This window comes from Scyliorhinus torazame, chromosome 9 (genome assembly GCF_047496885.1).
Source record: "Scyliorhinus torazame isolate Kashiwa2021f chromosome 9, sScyTor2.1, whole genome shotgun sequence".
Classification (NCBI taxonomy): domain Eukaryota; kingdom Metazoa; phylum Chordata; class Chondrichthyes; order Carcharhiniformes; family Scyliorhinidae; genus Scyliorhinus; species Scyliorhinus torazame.
Genome location: NC_092715.1, coordinates 19,383,244 through 19,404,065, shown reverse-complemented (window position 1 = coordinate 19,404,065; position 20,822 = coordinate 19,383,244). Strand labels below are relative to the sequence as shown.

General features: G+C 52.6%; 1 protein-coding gene and 1 long non-coding RNA gene across 2 annotated transcripts in view; one reads left to right on the top strand and one right to left on the bottom strand.

Moving 5' to 3' along the window:
- The window catches only part of LOC140429091 (uncharacterized), a 66,276-nt gene extending 49,501 nt beyond the window's left edge, over positions 1 to 16,775 (bottom strand). The window contains exon 1 of the long non-coding RNA XR_011948982.1: positions 16,631 to 16,775. This is a non-coding gene — a long non-coding RNA (uncharacterized lncRNA). The remainder of the gene's footprint in view (positions 1 to 16,630) is intronic.
- Positions 1 to 18,329, top strand: part of LOC140429090 (dual specificity testis-specific protein kinase 2-like) — a 352,368-nt gene extending 334,039 nt beyond the window's left edge. The window contains exon 10 of the mRNA XM_072515654.1: positions 16,080 to 18,329. Within this exon, the coding sequence (XP_072371755.1) occupies positions 16,080 to 17,212 (1,133 nt within the window). The 3' untranslated portion in view covers positions 17,213 to 18,329. The remainder of the gene's footprint in view (positions 1 to 16,079) is intronic.
- The last annotated feature ends 2,493 nt before the right edge of the window (positions 18,330 to 20,822 follow it).

Genomic DNA, 20,822 nt, shown 5'->3' with positions numbered 1-20,822 from the left:
TGGCGACAGTGTAGAGGGAGCTTTACTCTGTATCTAACCCTGTGCTGTACCTGTCCTGGGAGTGGTGTTTGATGGGTACAGTGTAGAGGGAGCTTTACTCTGCATCTAACCCTGTGCTGTACCTGTCCTGGGAGTGTTTGATGTGGACAGTGTAGAGGGAGCTTTACTCTGTATCTAACCCTGTGCTGTACCTGTCCTGGGAGTGGTGTTTGATGGGGACCGTGTAGAGGGAGCTTTACTCTGTATCTAACCCCGTGCTGTACCTGTCCTGGGAGTGTTTGATGGGGACAGTGTAGAGGGAGCTTTACTCTGTATCTAACCCCGTGCTGTACCTGTCCTGGGAGTGTTTGATGGGGACAGTGTAGAGGGAGCTTTACTCTGTATCTAACCCCGTGCTGTACCTGTCCTGGGAGTGTTTGATGGGGACAGTGTAGAGGGAGCTTTACTCTGTATCTAACCCTGTGCTGTACCTGTCCTGGGAGTGGTGTTTGATGGGGACAGTGTAGAGGGAGCTTTACTCTGTATCTAACCCTGTGCTGTACCTGTCCTGGGAGTGGTGTTTGATGGGGACAGTGTAGAGGGAGCTTTACTCTGTACCTAACCCTGTGCTGTACCTGTCCTGGGAGTGGTGTTTGATGGGGACAGTGTAGAGGGAGCTTTACTCTGTATCTAACCCTGTGCTGTACCTGTCCTGGGAGTGGTGTTTGATGGGGACAGTGTAGAGGGAGCTTTACTCTGTATCTAACCCTGTGCTGTAACTGTCCTGGGAGTGGTGTTTGATGGGGACAGTGTAGAGGGAGCTTTACTCTGTATCTAACCCTGTGCTGTAACTGTCCTGGGAGTGGTGTTTGATGGGGACAGTGTAGAGGGAGCTTTACTCTGTATCTAACCCTGTGCTGTACCTGTCCTGGGAGTGGTGTTTGATGGGGACAGTGTAGAGGGAGCTTTACTCTGTATCTAACCCTGTGCTGTACCTGTCCTGGGAGTGGTGTTTGATGGGGACAGTGTAGAGGGAGCTTTACTCTGTATCTAACCCTGTGCTGTAACTGTCCTGGGAGTGGTGTTTGATGGGGACAGTGTAGAGGGAGCTTTACTCTGTATCTAACCCTGTGCTGTACCTGTCCTGGGAGTGGTGTTTGATGGGGACAGTGTAGAGGGAGCTTTACTCTGTATCTAACCCTGTGCTGTACCTGTCCTGGGAGTGGTGTTTGATGGGGACAGTGTAGAGGGAGCTTTACTCTGTATCTAACCCTGTGCTGTACCTGTCCTAGGAGTGGTGTTTGATGGGGACAGTGTAGAGGGAGCTTTACTCAGTATCTAACCCCGTGCTGTACCTGTCCTGGGAGTGTTTGATGGGGACAGTGTAGAGGGAGCTTTACTTTGTATCTAACCCTGTGCTGTACCTGTCCTGGGAGTGGTGTTTGATGGGGACAGTGTAGAGGGAGCTTTACTCTGTATCTAACCCTGTGCTGTACCTGTCCTGGGAGTGGTGTTTGATGGGGACAGTGTAGAGGGAGCTTTACTCTGTATCTAACCCTGTGCTGTAACTGTCCTGGGAGTGGTGTTTGATGGCGACAGTGTAGAGGGAGCTTTACTCTGTATCTAACCCTGTGCTGTACCTGTCCTGGGAGTGGTGTTTGATGGGGACAGTGTAGAGGGAGCTTTACTCTGCATCTAACCCCGTGCTGTACCTGTCCTGGGAGTGTTTGATGTGGACAGTGTAGAGGGAGCTTTACTCTGTATCTAACCCTGTGCTGTACCTGTCCTGGGAGTGGTGTTTGATGGGGACAGTGTAGAGGGAGCTTTACTCTGTATCTAACCCTGTGCTGTACCTGTCCTGGGAGTGGTGTTTGATGGGGACAGTGTAGAGGGAGCTTTACTCTGTATCTAACCCTGTGCTGTACCTGTCCTGGGAGTGGTGTTTGATGGGGACAGTGTAGAGGGAGCTTTACTCTGTATCTAACCCTGTGCTGTACCTGTCCTGGGAGTGGTGTTTGATGGGGACCGTGTAGAGGGGGCTTTACTCTGTCTCTAACCCTGTGCTGTACCTGTCCTGGGAGTGGTGTTTGATGGGGACAGTGTAGAGGGAGCTTTACTCTGTATCTAACCCCGTGCTGTACCTGTCCTGGGAGTGTTTGATGGGGACAGTGTAGAGGGAGCTTTACTCTGTATCTAACCCCGTGCTGTACCTGTCCTGGGAGTGTTTGATGGGGACAGTGTAGAGGGAGCTTTACTCTGTATCTAACCCTGTGCTGTACCTGTCCTGGGAGTGGTGTTTGATGGGGACAGTGTAGAGGGAGCTTTACTCTGTATCTAACCCCGTGCTGTACCTGTCCTGGGAGTGTTTGATGTGGACAGTGTAGAGGGAGCTTTACTCTGTATCTAACCCTGTGCTGTACCTGTCCTGGGAGTGGTGTTTGATGGGGACAGTGTAGAGGGAGCTTTACTCTGTATCTAACCCTGTGCTGTACCTGTCCTGGGAGTGGTGTTTGATGGGGACAGTGTAGAGGGAGCTTTACTCTGTATCTAACCCTGTGCTGTACCTGTCCTGGGAGTGGTGTTTGATGGGGACAGTGTAGAGGGAGCTTTACTCTGTATCTAACCCTGTGCTGTACCTGTCCTGGGAGTGGTGTTTGATGGGGACAGTGTAGAGGGAGCTTTACTCTGTATCTAACCCCGTGCTGTACCTGTCCTGGGAGTGTTTGATGGGGACAGTGTAGAGGGAGCTTTACTCTGTATCTAACCCCGTGCTGTACCTGTCCTGGGAGTGTTTGATGGGGACAGTGTAGAGGGAGCTTTACTCTGTATCTAACCCCGTGCTGTACCTGTCCTGGGAGTGTTTGATGGGGACAGTGTAGAGGGAGCTTTACTCTGTATCTAACCCTGTGCTGTAACTGTCCTGGGAGTGGTGTTTGATGGGGACAGTGTAGAGGGAGCTTTACTCTGCATCTAACCCCGTGCTGTACCTGTCCTGGGAGTGTTTGATGGGGACAGTGTAGAGGGAGCTTTACTCTGTATCTAACCCCGTGCTGTACCTGTCCTGGGAGTGTTTGATGGGGACAGTGTAGAGGGAGCTTTACTCTGTATCTAACCCCGTGCTGTACCTGTCCTGGGAGTGTTTGATGGGGACAGTGTAGAGGGAGCTTTACTCTGTATCTAACCCTGTGCTGTAACTGTCCTGGGAGTGGTGTTTGATGGCGACAGTGTAGAGGGAGCTTTACTCTGTATCTAACCCTGTGCTGTACCTGTCCTGGGAGTGGTGTTTGATGGGTACAGTGTAGAGGGAGCTTTACTCTGCATCTAACCCTGTGCTGTACCTGTCCTGGGAGTGTTTGATGTGGACAGTGTAGAGGGAGCTTTACTCTGTATCTAACCCTGTGCTGTACCTGTCCTGGGAGTGGTGTTTGATGGGGACCGTGTAGAGGGAGCTTTACTCTGTATCTAACCCCGTGCTGTACCTGTCCTGGGAGTGTTTGATGGGGACAGTGTAGAGGGAGCTTTACTCTGTATCTAACCCCGTGCTGTACCTGTCCTGGGAGTGTTTGATGGGGACAGTGTAGAGGGAGCTTTACTCTGTATCTAACCCCGTGCTGTACCTGTCCTGGGAGTGTTTGATGGGGACAGTGTAGAGGGAGCTTTACTCTGTATCTAACCCTGTGCTGTACCTGTCCTGGGAGTGGTGTTTGATGGGGACAGTGTAGAGGGAGCTTTACTCTGTATCTAACCCTGTGCTGTACCTGTCCTGGGAGTGGTGTTTGATGGGGACAGTGTAGAGGGAGCTTTACTCTGTATCTAACCCTGTGCTGTACCTGTCCTGGGAGTGGTGTTTGATGGGGACAGTGTAGAGGGAGCTTTACTCTGTATCTAACCCTGTGCTGTACCTGTCCTGGGAGTGGTGTTTGATGGGGACAGTGTAGAGGGAGCTTTACTCTGTATCTAACCCTGTGCTGTAACTGTCCTGGGAGTGGTGTTTGATGGGGACAGTGTAGAGGGAGCTTTACTCTGTATCTAACCCTGTGCTGTAACTGTCCTGGGAGTGGTGTTTGATGGGGACAGTGTAGAGGGAGCTTTACTCTGTATCTAACCCTGTGCTGTACCTGTCCTGGGAGTGGTGTTTGATGGGGACAGTGTAGAGGGAGCTTTACTCTGTATCTAACCCTGTGCTGTACCTGTCCTGGGAGTGGTGTTTGATGGGGACAGTGTAGAGGGAGCTTTACTCTGTATCTAACCCTGTGCTGTAACTGTCCTGGGAGTGGTGTTTGATGGGGACAGTGTAGAGGGAGCTTTACTCTGTATCTAACCCTGTGCTGTACCTGTCCTGGGAGTGGTGTTTGATGGGGACAGTGTAGAGGGAGCTTTACTCTGTATCTAACCCTGTGCTGTACCTGTCCTGGGAGTGGTGTTTGATGGGGACAGTGTAGAGGGAGCTTTACTCTGTATCTAACCCTGTGCTGTACCTGTCCTAGGAGTGGTGTTTGATGGGGACAGTGTAGAGGGAGCTTTACTCAGTATCTAACCCCGTGCTGTACCTGTCCTGGGAGTGTTTGATGGGGACAGTGTAGAGGGAGCTTTACTTTGTATCTAACCCTGTGCTGTACCTGTCCTGGGAGTGGTGTTTGATGGGGACAGTGTAGAGGGAGCTTTACTCTGTATCTAACCCTGTGCTGTACCTGTCCTGGGAGTGGTGTTTGATGGGGACAGTGTAGAGGGAGCTTTACTCTGTATCTAACCCTGTGCTGTAACTGTCCTGGGAGTGGTGTTTGATGGCGACAGTGTAGAGGGAGCTTTACTCTGTATCTAACCCTGTGCTGTACCTGTCCTGGGAGTGGTGTTTGATGGGGACAGTGTAGAGGGAGCTTTACTCTGCATCTAACCCCGTGCTGTACCTGTCCTGGGAGTGTTTGATGTGGACAGTGTAGAGGGAGCTTTACTCTGTATCTAACCCTGTGCTGTACCTGTCCTGGGAGTGGTGTTTGATGGGGACAGTGTAGAGGGAGCTTTACTCTGTATCTAACCCTGTGCTGTACCTGTCCTGGGAGTGGTGTTTGATGGGGACAGTGTAGAGGGAGCTTTACTCTGTATCTAACCCTGTGCTGTACCTGTCCTGGGAGTGGTGTTTGATGGGGACAGTGTAGAGGGAGCTTTACTCTGTATCTAACCCTGTGCTGTACCTGTCCTGGGAGTGGTGTTTGATGGGGACCGTGTAGAGGGGGCTTTACTCTGTCTCTAACCCTGTGCTGTACCTGTCCTGGGAGTGGTGTTTGATGGGGACAGTGTAGAGGGAGCTTTACTCTGTATCTAACCCCGTGCTGTACCTGTCCTGGGAGTGTTTGATGGGGACAGTGTAGAGGGAGCTTTACTCTGTATCTAACCCCGTGCTGTACCTGTCCTGGGAGTGTTTGATGGGGACAGTGTAGAGGGAGCTTTACTCTGTATCTAACCCTGTGCTGTAACTGTCCTGGGAGTGGTGTTTGATGGCGACAGTGTAGAGGGAGCTTTACTCTGTATCTAACCCTGTGCTGTACCTGTCCTGGGAGTGGTGTTTGATGGGGACAGTGTAGAGGGAGCTTTACTCTGCATCTAACCCCGTGCTGTACCTGTCCTGGGAGTGTTTGATGGGGACAGTGTAGAGGGAGCTTTACTCTGTATCTAACCCCGTGCTGTACCTGTCCTGGGAGTGTTTGATGGGGACAGTGTAGAGGGAGCTTTACTCTGTATCTAACCCCGTGCTGTACCTGTCCTGGGAGTGTTTGATGGGGACAGTGTAGAGGGAGCTTCACTCTGTATCTAACCCTGTGCTGTACCTGTCCTGGGAGTGGTGTTTGATGGGTACAGTGTAGAGGGAGCTTTACTCTGCATCTAACCCCGTGCTGTACCTGTCCTGGGAGTGGTGTTTGATGGGGACAGTGTAGAGGGAGCTTTACTCTGTATCTAACCCTGTGCTGTACCTGTCCTGGGAGTGGTGTTTGATGGGGACCGTGTAGAGGGAGCTTTACTCTGTATCTAACCCCGTGCTGTACCTGTCCTGGGAGTGTTTGATGGGGACAGTGTAGAGGGAGCTTTACTCTGTATCTAACCCCGTGCTGTACCTGTCCTGGGAGTGGTGTTTGATGGGGACAGTGTAGAGGGAGCTTTACTCTGTATCTAACCCTGTGCTGTACCTGTCCTGGGAGTGGTGTTTGATGGGGACAGTGTAGAGGGAGCTTTACTCAGTATCTAACCCCGTGCTGTACCTGTCCTGGGAGTGTTTGATGGGGACAGTGTAGAGGGAGCTTTACTCTGTATCAAACCCTGTGCTGTACCTGTCCTGGGAGTGGTGTTTGATGGGGACAGTGTAGAGGGAGCTTTACTCTGTATCTAACCCTGTGCTGTACCTGTCCTGGGAGTGGTGTTTGATGGGGACAGTGTAGAGGGAGCTTTACTCTGTATCTAACCCTGTGCTGTAACTGTCCTGGGAGTGGTGTTTGATGGCGACAGTGTAGAGGGAGCTTTACTCTGTATCTAACCCTGTGCTGTACCTGTCCTGGGAGTGGTGTTTGATGGGGACAGTGTAGAGGGAGCTTTACTCTGCATCTAACCCCGTGCTGTACCTGTCCTGGGAGTGTTTGATGTGGACAGTGTAGAGGGAGCTTTACTCTGTATCTAACCCTGTGCTGTACCTGTCCTGGGAGTGGTGTTTGATGGGGACCGTGTAGAGGGAGCTTTACTCTGTATCTAACCCCGTGCTGTACCTGTCCTGGGAGTGTTTGATGGGGACAGTGTAGAGGGAGCTTTACTCTGTATCTAACCCCGTGCTGTACCTGTCCTGGGAGTGTTTGATGGGGACAGTGTAGAGGGAGCTTTACTCTGTATCTAACCCCGTGCTGTACCTGTCCTGGGAGTGTTTGATGGGGACAGTGTAGAGGGAGCTTTACTCTGTATCTAACCCTGTGCTGTACCTGTCCTGGGAGTGGTGTTTGATGGGGACAGTGTAGAGGGAGCTTTACTCTGTATCTAACCCTGTGCTGTACCTGTCCTGGGAGTGGTGTTTGATGGGGACAGTGTAGAGGGAGCTTTACTCTGTATCTAACCCTGTGCTGTACCTGTCCTGGGAGTGGTGTTTGATGGCGACAGTGTAGAGGGAGCTTTACTCTGTATCTAACCCTGTGCTGTACCTGTCCTGGGAGTGGTGTTTGATGGGGACAGTGTAGAGGGAGCTTTACTCTGCATCTAACCCCGTGCTGTACCTGTCCTGGGAGTGGTGTTTGATGGGGACAGTGTAGAGGGAGCTTTACTCTGTATCTAACCCTGTGCTGTACCTGTCCTGGGAGTGGTGTTTGATGGGGACAGTGTAGAGGGAGCTTTACTCTGGATCTAACCCTGTGCTGTACCTGTCCTGGGAGTGGTGTTTGATGGGGACAGTGTAGAGGGAGCTTTACTCTGTATCTAACCCTGTGCTGTACCTGTCCTGGGAGTGGTGTTTGATGGGGACAGTGTAGAGGGAGCTTTACTCTGTATCTAACCCTGTGCTGTAACTGTCCTGGGAGTGGTGTTTGATGGGGACAGTGTAGAGGGAGCTTTACTCTGTATCTAACCCTGTGCTGTACCTGTCCTGGGAGTGGTGTTTGATGGGGACAGTGTAGAGGGAGCTTTACTCTGTATCTAACCCTGTGCTGTACCTGTCCTGGGAGTGGTGTTTGATGGGGACAGTGTAGAGGGAGCTTTACTCTGTATCTAACCCTGTGCTGTAACTGTCCTGGGAGTGGTGTTTGATGGGGACAGTGTAGAGGGAGCTTTACTCTGTATCTAACCCTGTGCTGTACCTGTCCTGGGAGTGGTGTTTGATGGGGACAGTGTAGAGGGAGCTTTACTCTGTATCTAACCCTGTGCTGTACCTGTCCTGGGAGTGGTGTTTGATGGGGACAGTGTAGAGGGAGCTTTACTCTGTATCTAACCCTGTGCTGTACCTGTCCTGGGAGTGGTGTTTGATGGGGACAGTGTAGAGGGAGCTTTACTCAGTATCTAACCCCGTGCTGTACCTGTCCTGGGAGTGTTTGATGGGGACAGTGTAGAGGGAGCTTTACTCTGTATCTAACCCTGTGCTGTACCTGTCCTGGGAGTGGTGTTTGATGGGGACAGTGTAGAGGGAGCTTTACTCTGTATCTAACCCTGTGCTGTACCTGTCCTGGGAGTGGTGTTTGATGGGGACAGTGTAGAGGGAGCTTTACTCTGTATCTAACCCTGTGCTGTACCTGTCCTGGGAGTGGTGTTTGATGGGGACAGTGTAGAGGGAGCTTTACTCTGTATCTAAACCTGTGCTGTAACTGTCCTGGGAGTTGTGTTTGATAGGGACAGTGTAGAGGGAGCTTTACTCTGTATCTAACCCTGTGCTGTACCTGTCCTGGGAGTGTTTGATGGGGACAGTGTAGAGGGAGCTTTACTCTGTATCTAACCCTGTGCTGTACCTGTCCTGGGAGTGGTGTTTGATGGGGACAGTGTAGAGGGAGCTTTACTCTGTATCTAACCCTGTGCTGTACCTGTCCTGGGAGTGTTTGATGGGGAGTGTAGAGGGTCCTTTACTCTGTATCTAACCCCGTGCTGTACCTGTCCTGGGAGTGTTTGATGGGGACAGTGTAGAGGGAGCTTTACTCTGTATCTAACCCTGTGCTGTACCTGTCCTGGGAGTGGTGTTTGATGGGGACAGTGTAGAGGGAGCTTTACTCTGTATCTAACCCTGTGCTGTACCTGTCCTGGGAGTGGTGTTTGATGGGGACAGTGTAGAGGGAGCTTTACTCTGTATCTAACCCTGTGCTGTACCTGTCCTGGGAGTGGTGTTTGATGGGGACAGTGTAGAGGGAGCTTTACTCTGTATCTAACCCTGTGCTGTACCTGTCCTGGGAGTGGTGTTTGATGGGGACAGTGTAGAGGGAGCTTTACTCTGTATCTAACCCTGTGCTGTACCTGTCCTGGGAGTGTTTGATGGGGACAGTGTAGAGGGAGCTTTACTCTGTATCTAACCCTGTGCTGTACCTGTCCTGGGAGTGGTGTTTGATGGGGACAGTGTAGAGGGAGCTTTACTCTGTATCTAACCCTGTGCTGTACCTGTCCTGGGAGTGGTGTTTGATGGGGACAGTGTAGAGGGAGCTTTACTCTGTATCTAACCCTGTGCTGTACCTGTCCTGGGAGTGGTGTTTGATGGGGACAGTGTAGAGGGAGCTTTACTCTGTATCTAACCCTGTGCTGTACCTGTCCTGGGAGTGGTGTTTGATGGGGACAGTGTAGAGGGAGCTTTACTCTGTATCTAACCCTGTGCTGTAACTGTCCTGGGAGTGGTGTTTGATGGGGACAGTGTAGAGGGAGCTTTACTCTGTATCTAACCCTGTGCTGTAACTGTCCTGGGAGTGGTGTTTGATGGGGACAGTGTAGAGGGAGCTTTACTCTGTATCTAACCCTGTGCTGTACCTGTCCTGGGAGTGGTGTTTGATGGGGACAGTGTAGAGGGAGCTTTACTCTGTATCTAACCCTGTGCTGTACCTGTCCTGGGAGTGGTGTTTGATGGGGACAGTGTAGAGGGAGCTTTACTCTGTATCTAACCCTGTGCTGTAACTGTCCTGGGAGTGGTGTTTGATGGGGACAGTGTAGAGGGAGCTTTACTCTGTATCTAACCCTGTGCTGTACCTGTCCTGGGAGTGGTGTTTGATGGGGACAGTGTAGAGGGAGCTTTACTCTGTATCTAACCCTGTGCTGTACCTGTCCTGGGAGTGGTGTTTGATGGGGACAGTGTAGAGGGAGCTTTACTCTGTATCTAACCCTGTGCTGTACCTGTCCTAGGAGTGGTGTTTGATGGGGACAGTGTAGAGGGAGCTTTACTCAGTATCTAACCCCGTGCTGTACCTGTCCTGGGAGTGTTTGATGGGGACAGTGTAGAGGGAGCTTTACTTTGTATCTAACCCTGTGCTGTACCTGTCCTGGGAGTGGTGTTTGATGGGGACAGTGTAGAGGGAGCTTTACTCTGTATCTAACCCTGTGCTGTACCTGTCCTGGGAGTGGTGTTTGATGGGGACAGTGTAGAGGGAGCTTTACTCTGTATCTAACCCTGTGCTGTAACTGTCCTGGGAGTGGTGTTTGATGGCGACAGTGTAGAGGGAGCTTTACTCTGTATCTAACCCTGTGCTGTACCTGTCCTGGGAGTGGTGTTTGATGGGGACAGTGTAGAGGGAGCTTTACTCTGCATCTAACCCCGTGCTGTACCTGTCCTGGGAGTGTTTGATGTGGACAGTGTAGAGGGAGCTTTACTCTGTATCTAACCCTGTGCTGTACCTGTCCTGGGAGTGGTGTTTGATGGGGACAGTGTAGAGGGAGCTTTACTCTGTATCTAACCCTGTGCTGTACCTGTCCTGGGAGTGGTGTTTGATGGGGACAGTGTAGAGGGAGCTTTACTCTGTATCTAACCCTGTGCTGTACCTGTCCTGGGAGTGGTGTTTGATGGGGACAGTGTAGAGGGAGCTTTACTCTGTATCTAACCCTGTGCTGTACCTGTCCTGGGAGTGGTGTTTGATGGGGACCGTGTAGAGGGGGCTTTACTCTGTCTCTAACCCTGTGCTGTACCTGTCCTGGGAGTGGTGTTTGATGGGGACAGTGTAGAGGGAGCTTTACTCTGTATCTAACCCCGTGCTGTACCTGTCCTGGGAGTGTTTGATGGGGACAGTGTAGAGGGAGCTTTACTCTGTATCTAACCCCGTGCTGTACCTGTCCTGGGAGTGTTTGATGGGGACAGTGTAGAGGGAGCTTTCCTCTGTATCTAACCCTGTGCTGTAACTGTCCTGGGAGTGGTGTTTGATGGCGACAGTGTAGAGGGAGCTTTACTCTGTATCTAACCCTGTGCTGTACCTGTCCTGGGAGTGGTGTTTGATGGGGACAGTGTAGAGGGAGCTTTACTCTGCATCTAACCCCGTGCTGTACCTGTCCTGGGAGTGTTTGATGGGGACAGTGTAGAGGGAGCTTTACTCTGTATCTAACCCCGTGCTGTACCTGTCCTGGGAGTGTTTGATGGGGACAGTGTAGAGGGAGCTTTACTCTGTATCTAACCCCGTGCTGTACCTGTGCTGGGAGTGTTTGATGGGGACAGTGTAGAGGGAGCTTTACTCTGTATCTAACCCTGTGCTGTAACTGTCCTGGGAGTGGTGTTTGATGGCGACAGTGTAGAGGGAGCTTCACTCTGTATCTAACCCTGTGCTGTACCTGTCCTGGGAGTGGTGTTTGATGGGTACAGTGTAGAGGGAGCTTTACTCTGCATCTAACCCCGTGCTGTACCTGTCCTGGGAGTGTTTGATGTGGACAGTGTAGAGGGAGCTTTACTCTGTATCTAACCCTGTGCTGTACCTGTCCTGGGAGTGGTGTTTGATGGGGACCGTGTAGAGGGAGCTTTACTCTGTATCTAACCCCGTGCTGTACCTGTCCTGGGAGTGTTTGATGGGGACAGTGTAGAGGGAGCTTTACTCTGTATCTAACCCCGTGCTGTACCTGTCCTGGGAGTGTTTGATGGGGACAGTGTAGAGGGAGCTTTACTCTGTATCTAACCCCGTGCTGTACCTGTCCTGGGAGTGTTTGATGGGGACAGTGTAGAGGGAGCTTTACTCTGTATCTAACCCTGTGCTGTACCTGTCCTGGGAGTGGTGTTTGATGGGGACAGTGTAGAGGGAGCTTTACTCTGTATCTAACCCTGTGCTGTACCTGTCCTGGGAGTGGTGTTTGATGGGGACAGTGTAGAGGGAGCTTTACTCTGTATCTAACCCTGTGCTGTACCTGTCCTGGGAGTGGTGTTTGATGGGGACAGTGTAGAGGGAGCTTTACTCTGTATCTAACCCTGTGCTGTACCTGTCCTGGGAGTGGTGTTTGATGGGGACAGTGTAGAGGTAGCTTTACTCTGTATCTAACCCTGTGCTGTAACTGTCCTGGGAGTGGTGTTTGATGGGGACAGTGTAGAGGGAGCTTTACTCTGTATCTAACCCTGTGCTGTACCTGTCCTGGGAGTGGTGTTTGATGGGGACAGTGTAGAGGGAGCTTTACTCTGTATCTAACCCTGTGCTGTACCTGTCCTGGGAGTGGTGTTTGATGGGGACAGTGTAGAGGGAGCTTTACTCTGTATCTAACCCTGTGCTGTACCTGTCCTGGGAGTGGTGTTTGATGGGGACAGTGTAGAGGGAGCTTTACTCTGTATCTAACCCTGTGCTGTACCTGTCCTGGGAGTGGTGTTTGATGGGGACAGTGTAGAGGGAGCTTTACTCTGTATCTAACCCTGTGCTGTAACTGTCCTGGGAGTGGTGTTTGATGGGGACAGTGTAGAGGGAGCTTTACTCTGTATCCAACCCTGTGCTGTACCTGTCCTGGGAGTGGTGTTTGATGGGGACAGTGTAGAGGGAGCTTTACTCTGTATCTAACCCTGTGCTGTACCTGTCCTGGGAGTGGTGTTTGATGGGGACAGTGTAGAGGGAGCTTTACTCTGTATCTAACCCTGTGCTGTAACTGTCCTGGGAGTGGTGTTTGATGGGGACAGTGTAGAGGGAGCTTTACTCTGTATCTAACCCTGTGCTGTACCTGTCCTGGGAGTGGTGTTTGATGGGGACAGTGTAGAGGGAGCTTTACTCTGTATCTAACCCTGTGCTGTACCTGTCCTGGGAGTGGTGTTTGATGGGGACAGTGTAGAGGGAGCTTTACTCTGTATCTAACCCTGTGCTGTACCTGTCCTGGGAGTGGTGTTTGATGGGGACAGTGTAGAGGGAGCTTTACTCAGTATCTAACCCCGTGCTGTACCTGTCCTGGGAGTGTTTGATGGGGACAGTGTAGAGGGAGCTTTACTCTGTATCTAACCCTGTGCTGTACCTGTCCTGGGAGTGGTGTTTGATGGGGACAGTGTAGAGGGAGCTTTACTCTGTATCTAACCCTGTGCTGTACCTGTCCTGGGAGTGGTGTTTGATGGGGACAGTGTAGAGGGAGCTTTACTCTGTATCTAACCCTGTGCTGTAACTGTCCTGGGAGTGGTGTTTGATGGCGACAGTGTAGAGGGAGCTTTACTCTGTATCTAACCCTGTGCTGTACCTGTCCTGGGAGTGGTGTTTGATGGGGACAGTGTAGAGGGAGCTTTACTCTGCATCTAACCCCGTGCTGTACCTGTCCTGGGAGTGTTTGATGTGGACAGTGTAGAGGGAGCTTTACTCTGTATCTAACCCTGTGCTGTACCTGTCCTGGGAGTGGTGTTTGATGGGGACCGTGTAGAGGGAGCTTTACTCTGTATCTAACCCCGTGCTGTACCTGTCCTGGGAGTGTTTGATGGGGACAGTGTAGAGGGAGCTTTACTCTGTATCTAACCCCGTGCTGTACCTGTCCTGGGAGTGTTTGATGGGGACAGTGTAGAGGGAGCTTTACTCTGTATCTAACCCCGTGCTGTACCTGTCCTGGGAGTGTTTGATGGGGACAGTGTAGAGGGAGCTTTACTCTGTATCTAACCCTGTGCTGTACCTGTCCTGGGAGTGGTGTTTGATGGGGACAGTGTAGAGGGAGCTTTACTCTGTATCTAACCCTGTGCTGTACCTGTCCTGGGAGTGGTGTTTGATGGGGACAGTGTAGAGGGAGCTTTACTCTGTATCTAACCCTGTGCTGTACCTGTCCTGGGAGTGGTGTTTGATGGGGACAGTGTAGAGGGAGCTTTACTCTGTATCTAACCCTGTGCTGTACCTGTCCTGGGAGTGGTGTTTGATGGGGACAGTGTAGAGGGAGCTTTACTCTGTATCTAACCCTGTGCTGTAACTGTCCTGGGAGTGGTGTTTGATGGGGACAGTGTAGAGGGAGCTTTACTCTGTATCTAACCCTGTGCTGTACCTGTCCTGGGAGTGGTGTTTGATGGGGACAGTGTAGAGGGAGCTTTACTCTGGATCTAACCCTGTGCTGTACCTGTCCTGGGAGTGGTGTTTGATGGGGACAGTGTAGAGGGAGCTTTACTCTGTATCTAACCCTGTGCTGTACCTGTCCTGGGAGTGGTGTTTGATGGGGACAGTGTAGAGGGAGCTTTACTCTGTATCTAACCCTGTGCTGTAACTGTCCTGGGAGTGGTGTTTGATGGGGACAGTGTAGAGGGAGCTTTACTCTGTATCTAACCCTGTGCTGTACCTGTCCTGGGAGTGGTGTTTGATGGGGACAGTGTAGAGGGAGCTTTACTCTGTATCTAACCCTGTGCTGTACCTGTCCTGGGAGTGGTGTTTGATGGGGACAGTGTAGAGGGAGCTTTACTCTGTATCTAACCCTGTGCTGTAACTGTCCTGGGAGTGGTGTTTGATGGGGACAGTGTAGAGGGAGCTTTACTCTGTATCTAACCCTGTGCTGTACCTGTCCTGGGAGTGGTGTTTGATGGGGACAGTGTAGAGGGAGCTTTACTCTGTATCTAACCCTGTGCTGTACCTGTCCTGGGAGTGGTGTTTGATGGGGACAGTGTAGAGGGAGCTTTACTCTGTATCTAACCCTGTGCTGTACCTGTCCTGGGAGTGGTGTTTGATGGGGACAGTGTAGAGGGAGCTTTACTCAGTATCTAACCCCGTGCTGTACCTGTCCTGGGAGTGTTTGATGGGGACAGTGTAGAGGGAGCTTTACTCTGTATCTAACCCTGTGCTGTACCTGTCCTGGGAGTGGTGTTTGATGGGGACAGTGTAGAGGGAGCTTTACTCTGTATCTAACCCTGTGCTGTACCTGTCCTGGGAGTGGTGTTTGATGGGGACAGTGTAGAGGGAGCTTTACTCTGTATCTAACCCTGTGCTGTACCTGTCCTGGGAGTGGTGTTTGATGGGGACAGTGTAGAGGGAGCTTTACTCTGTATCTAACCCTGTGCTGTAACTGTCCTGGGAGTTGTGTTTGATAGGGACAGTGTAGAGGGAGCTTTACTCTGTATCTAACCCTGTGCTGTACCTGTCCTGGGAGTGTTTGATGGGGACAGTGTAGAGGGAGCTTTACTCTGTATCTAACCCTGTGCTGTACCTGTCCTGGGAGTGGTGTTTGATGGGGACAGTGTAGAGGGAGCTTTACTCTGTATCTAACCCTGTGCTGTACCTGTCCTGGGAGTGTTTGATGGGGAGTGTAGAGGGTCCTTTACTCTGTATCTAACCCCGTGCTGTACCTGTCCTGGGAGTGTTTGATGGGGACAGTGTAGAGGGAGCTTTACTCTGTATCTAACCCTGTGCTGTACCTGTCCTGGGAGTGGTGTTTGATGGGGACAGTGTAGAGGGAGCTTTACTCTGTATCTAACCCTGTGCTGTACCTGTCCTGGGAGTGGTGTTTGATGGGGACAGTGTAGAGGGAGCTTTACTCTGTATCTAACCCTGTGCTGTACCTGTCCTGGGAGTGGTGTTTGATGGGGACAGTGTAGAGGGAGCTTTACTCTGTATCTAACCCTGTGCTGTACCTGTCCTGGGAGTGTTTGATGGGGACAGTGTAGAGGGAGCTTTACTCTGTATCTAACCCCGTGCTGTACCTGTCCTGGGAGTGTTTGATGGGGACAGTGTAGAGGGAGCTTTACTCTGTATCTAACCCCGTGCTGTACCTGTCCTGGGAGTGTTTGATGGGGACAGTGTAGAGGGAGCTTTACTCTGTATCTAACCCCGTGCTGTACCTGTCCTGGGAGTGTTTGATGGGGACAGTGTCGAGGGAGCTTTACTCTGTATCTAACCCCGTGCTGTACCTGTCCTGGGAGTGTTTGATGGGGACAGTGTAGAGGGAGCTTTACTCTGTATCTAACCCCGTGCTGTACCTGTCCTGGGAGTGTTTGATGGGGACAGTGTAGAGGGAGCTTTACTCTGTATCTAACCCCGTGCTGTACCTGTCCTGGGAGTGTTTGATGGGGGCAGTGGAGAGGGAGCTTTACTCTGTATCTAACCCCGTGCTGTACCTGTCCTGGGAGTGTTTGATGGGGACAGTGTAGAGGGAGCTTTACTCTGTATCTAACCCCGTGCTGTACCTGTCCTGGGAGTGTTTGATGGGGACAGTGTAGAGGGAGCTTTACTCTGTATCTAACCCTGTGCTGTACCTGTCCTGTAAAAGTCTCTTTTCTCCCTTAGGGAACATGGAGTGTGAGTGGGGAAGGAGCAGGGGACCGGACCGACACCTTTCTAACAGCCTGCGGGTGCAGTGTGAACCTCGCTTGTCCCGTAGCCACTCGGACATGTGCTCCCCGGCCGCACTGGGGGTGGAGGGTCTGGGCCCAGCCGCCCGGGTGAACCCCTTCTCCGGCCGCGCCGACCTGAAGGGCGGCAAGATCAAACTGTACGACTCTCCCAGCCACTCGGTCATGTCGCTGAGCTTCGAGCTGCTGCCACCTTCCCCGGGTAACACACAGCCGCTCACCCCGGAACCACTGAACCCGGGCCGGAGCGGCCTCCCCGACGGCGCGCCTCCCGCCCGCCGCTGCCGCTCGCTGCCCGAGCTGCTGTGCGGGGGGCGGGGCCTGGCCCACTCTGACCCCTCACCCGGCCGGGGTCAGGGGCCAAAGGTCAGAGCAACCGCCGCGGCCTGCGAGAGTGAAGACCAGCCGCCCGCTCCCAGCGGCCGCTCGGGGAACTGCGACAGGCCTCCGCCTTCCTCCGTCCGCAGCGGCGACGGCGGCACTTACCGCACTCCGGACGGCAGCGTGGAGACGCCGGCGAGCAAGTCCGACTACCAACGGTCCTTCTCGAACATTCCCAGCACCTGCGAGCCGGTGGGGAGTGCGCCGGGGCTGACGGACGTTGCGCAGACGCTCGAGGCCAGAGTGCCGGCGTTGTCAGAGAGCGCGCATGCGCTGGAGGCGAAAAACGGGCGGCTGTCGGAGAGCGCGCATGCGCTGGAGGCGAAAAATGGGCGGCTGTCGGACAGCGCGCACGCGCTGGAGACCAGAACCGGGCGGATTGCGGAGAGCGCGCTGGGCGCCACGTGCCGAATGCCGCCTGTCACTGCGCCTGCGCTGGAGGCCGCGGACACTCCGCGCCGTCAGCGGGCGAATTCCCCGGGCGGGGCGGAGCTGCAGCCGGACGATCCGTTCTCCTGTCCGGGCTGTTGCCTGGGCAGCTTCGCCTTCCCCTTCCCCCCGGTGTGTCTGCGCTCAAACAGCCAACCGGCTCACTACCCCGACATCAACTGCGAGTCCGACCGCCTGATCGGCGAGGCCGAGGGCGCCGCACAGCTGCCTGGCACCAATCACCAGAGACTGTCTTAGAGGGGGGGGGGGGGGGGCTGGCAGGGACCGGGGGGGCTTCTCCCCCACACCGACCCCCAACCAATATCCCCCCAATATCACGCCCCCGATATCACCCCCCCCAATAACCCCCCAAATATCACCCCCACACCGACCCCCTAATATCACCCCCTCAATATAAACCCCCACACCGACCCCCCAATATCACCCCCCACACCGACCCCCCAATATCACCCCCACACCAACCCCCCCCAATATCACCCCCCCACACCAAACCGCCCCAACACTGACCCACCCAACACCAAAGTCCCCCAACACCAAAGCCCCCCAACACCAACCCCCCCAACACCGACCCCCCCCACACCGACCTCCCAAACACCGACCCACCCCACACCAACCCCCCCAATATCACCCCCCCACACCAAACCGCCCCAACACTGACCCCCCCAACACCAACCCCCCCCAACACCGACCCCCCAAACACCAACCCCCCAACACCGACCCCCCCAATATCACCCCCCCACACCAAACCGCCCCAACACTGACCCCCCCCCAACATCAACCCCACCCACACCGACCCCCCAAACACCGACCCCCCCACACCGACCCCCAAACACCGACCCACCCAACACCAATACTGACCCCCCCAACACCGACCCCCCCCACACCGACTCCCCAACACTGACCCCCCCAACACTGACCCCCCAACACTGACCCCCCCCAACACCGACCCCCCCAACAGCCCCACACCAACCCCCCCAAAACCGACCCCTCCATTATCACACCCCAACGTAACCATCCCCCACACATATCGCCCGTCCCATTCTCTATCCTCCTACCCCATTCCCTATCCCCTGCCCCATTCAGATGCCCCTGCCCCATTCCCCCCATCCCCCTGCTCCATTCCCTATCCCCCTGCCCCATTCCCTCTCCCCTTGCCCCATTCCCTATCCCCTTGCCCCATTCCCTCTCTCCCTGCCCCATTCCCCCATCCCCCTGCCCCATTCTCCGTATCCCCAGCCCCATTCCTTCCTATCCCCCTGCCCCATTCCCCCCTAGCCCCATTCCCCCCCTCTCCCCTGCCCCATTCCCCCCTCCCCTTGCCCCATTCCCCCTCTCCCCCTGCCCCATTTCCCCCCTATCCCATTCCCCCCTATCCCCCTGCCCCATTCCCTATCCCCCTGCCCCATTCCCCCCTATCCCCCCTGCCCCATTCCCCCCTGCCCCATTCCCTATCCCCCGCTCCATTCCCTATCCTCCTGCCCCATTCCCTCCTGCCCCATTTCCCCCCTCCCCCATTTCCCCCTTCTTCCTCCTGTTTGCTTCCAATCCAGTCAATCAAAGAGCCTCACCCAGGCCTTGTATATAAGCGCACGGCTGCTTTGGTTAAAATGCTTTACTTAGACCTTGAAAGCGTCTTATATTAATCATTTCTCTCAATTTTATTTTTACCCAGATAAAGGGGGAGGATGGTTAATGTAGTACCATGTATATCCAGTAGCAGGCGGTGCTGTAATATATACATCAGCCTCGCCTGCGTGGAGCTTGAACCTGCTCCTTAAAGTCATCTGCAAATCCAAGGGGAGTTTTTTTTGTCTTTTTCGATTCACACAGTTTTATTCATGGTGTTTTTTAAAAATAAGGTTGCTTGCTCACACTGTGCCTTAAGCAATATCCATTACTCATAGGGGAAGATTTCATTCTCCGAAGACCCTGTGAAGGGAGGGACCAGTCTTTCTATTCCCTATTGACCGAAACCTCTGGCCAGCTGTGTGCTTTAGTTGGCGTCTCTTCCGCCGATTATGGGTTTCAATGGGGATGAAGCGGTTAATTTGAATTAAATGCTTCAAATGCTGAAGAATGTACATTTATGACAATTTTCTTACCTGTAAAGATCTGTTTTCATTTTGGGCCATATTTTACAACTCTACGATGTGCACAAACTGGGGCGGTTACTTCTCCATCAACGGGCAGGGTGACTGTTGGTTCCCCTTGTCTTTGGGATTAACAAAGCGACAAATGCTCGGCGTTTTCTTTCTTTCATTCGTTTGTGGGTTGTGGCCTGGGCTGGTGTTTACTGCCCCCAATCCAAACTGTCCTTGAGAAGGTGGTGCTGAGTCTTGAACCGCTGCAGTCGGTGTGGATTGCAGCTGCACAACGTGGTTGTCGATGCAACTGAGCGGCTAGCTCGGCCGTTTCAGAGGGCAGTGAGGAATCAACCACATTGCTGTGGGCCTGTAGTCACGCATAGTCCAGACCGGGTAAGAACGGCAGATTTCCTTCCCCCAAAGGACATTAGTGAACCAGATGGGGGTTTTACATCCGGCCTGTTTCCTGTCATCATCATCACTGATGCTACCAATTTTTTATTCCAGATTTATTTAATTAACTGAATTTAAATTTGTCCCAACATCGTGGGCCGAAGGGTCTATACTGTGCTGTACCGTTCTATGTTCTATAAATTGCCCAACTGTCATTGTGGGATTCGATTATTAATCCAGGCATCTGGATTGTGAGTAACATAACGGCTGTGCTCCCGTACCAGTCTCTGCATATATGATGGTATCTTTGTCACTCATTGCGCAGGAAGAGGGGATTAGAGCAGTATCTGCAAAACTGAGACCAGCCAATTAATACATAGTGTGTTACTGCTCTGAAAATCTCCTGAGAAAGAGGGACTGATACATCACTCAGGATGTAGATAAGACACTGGGCGTGAGAAGGACGCACTCTAGTCTGTACAGATATAGGTCCCTGAGAGGGGAGTCTGAGAGACTATCTGTCCCCCAGGAATGGAACTGAGACACAAATCAGCATGTCGATGTATCTCCTCGAGAGACTCCTGTAAGTGCACAAGTATTTTGTTGTAAATTGGGCGAATATTGTTCTGTTTTGAGGACACCTTTTGTAAGCGTTGAGGTTAATATTTGCTCTACATTGTCTGTCTGACTGATGAGTCAGAGAATTTAATAAAGCTTTTGCTCTCTTGACATCTCCTTCCTTATTTCTCGTTTTGTAACTCCGGGTGATTGGGGGGAGCCGGTGTGAAAGATAACGGCGTGGAGGATTGTCCTTGTCCAACAAAAAACAGCACCTTGAATAATATGGTCCCTCTATCCCATCTGCTATCTAATATTGTTCAGGCAGCCTCAACATCGGCTACAATCAATTTGATAGGGGGGGGGGGGGGGGGGGGGGGGGGGTGAGGAACAGGAACACAATGGTACAATCCGGTTGGAGGCAGGCCAGTTCCACCTCAAACCTAATGGAGGACACAGATGGAATCTGATTTGTTTATCACTCAAAAGCATAACTCACCTTGGCCTATGAATCAAGCAATCGTACATCGGAATTTACAGTACAGGTACCTCAGTGAAGTCGTCAAATAGAAGAGCTAATTTTAAAGGAGCAGCAACTGCTGTTTGACGATTGTGGCAGGAATGTCGCACAGGTTGGGATCAGCAAACCCCAGCCCACAGCATTTGGGTTGCCGTGGTTGCAATACCCAGAAGTGGGAGAGGACATGACGAAGTGTTGTCACTAGATTCCAACTGGTTGAAACCCAGGAGAGTGTTGCGAAGGTATAAAGTGATAAATAGATACATAGAAGATCGGAGCAGGAGGAGGCCTT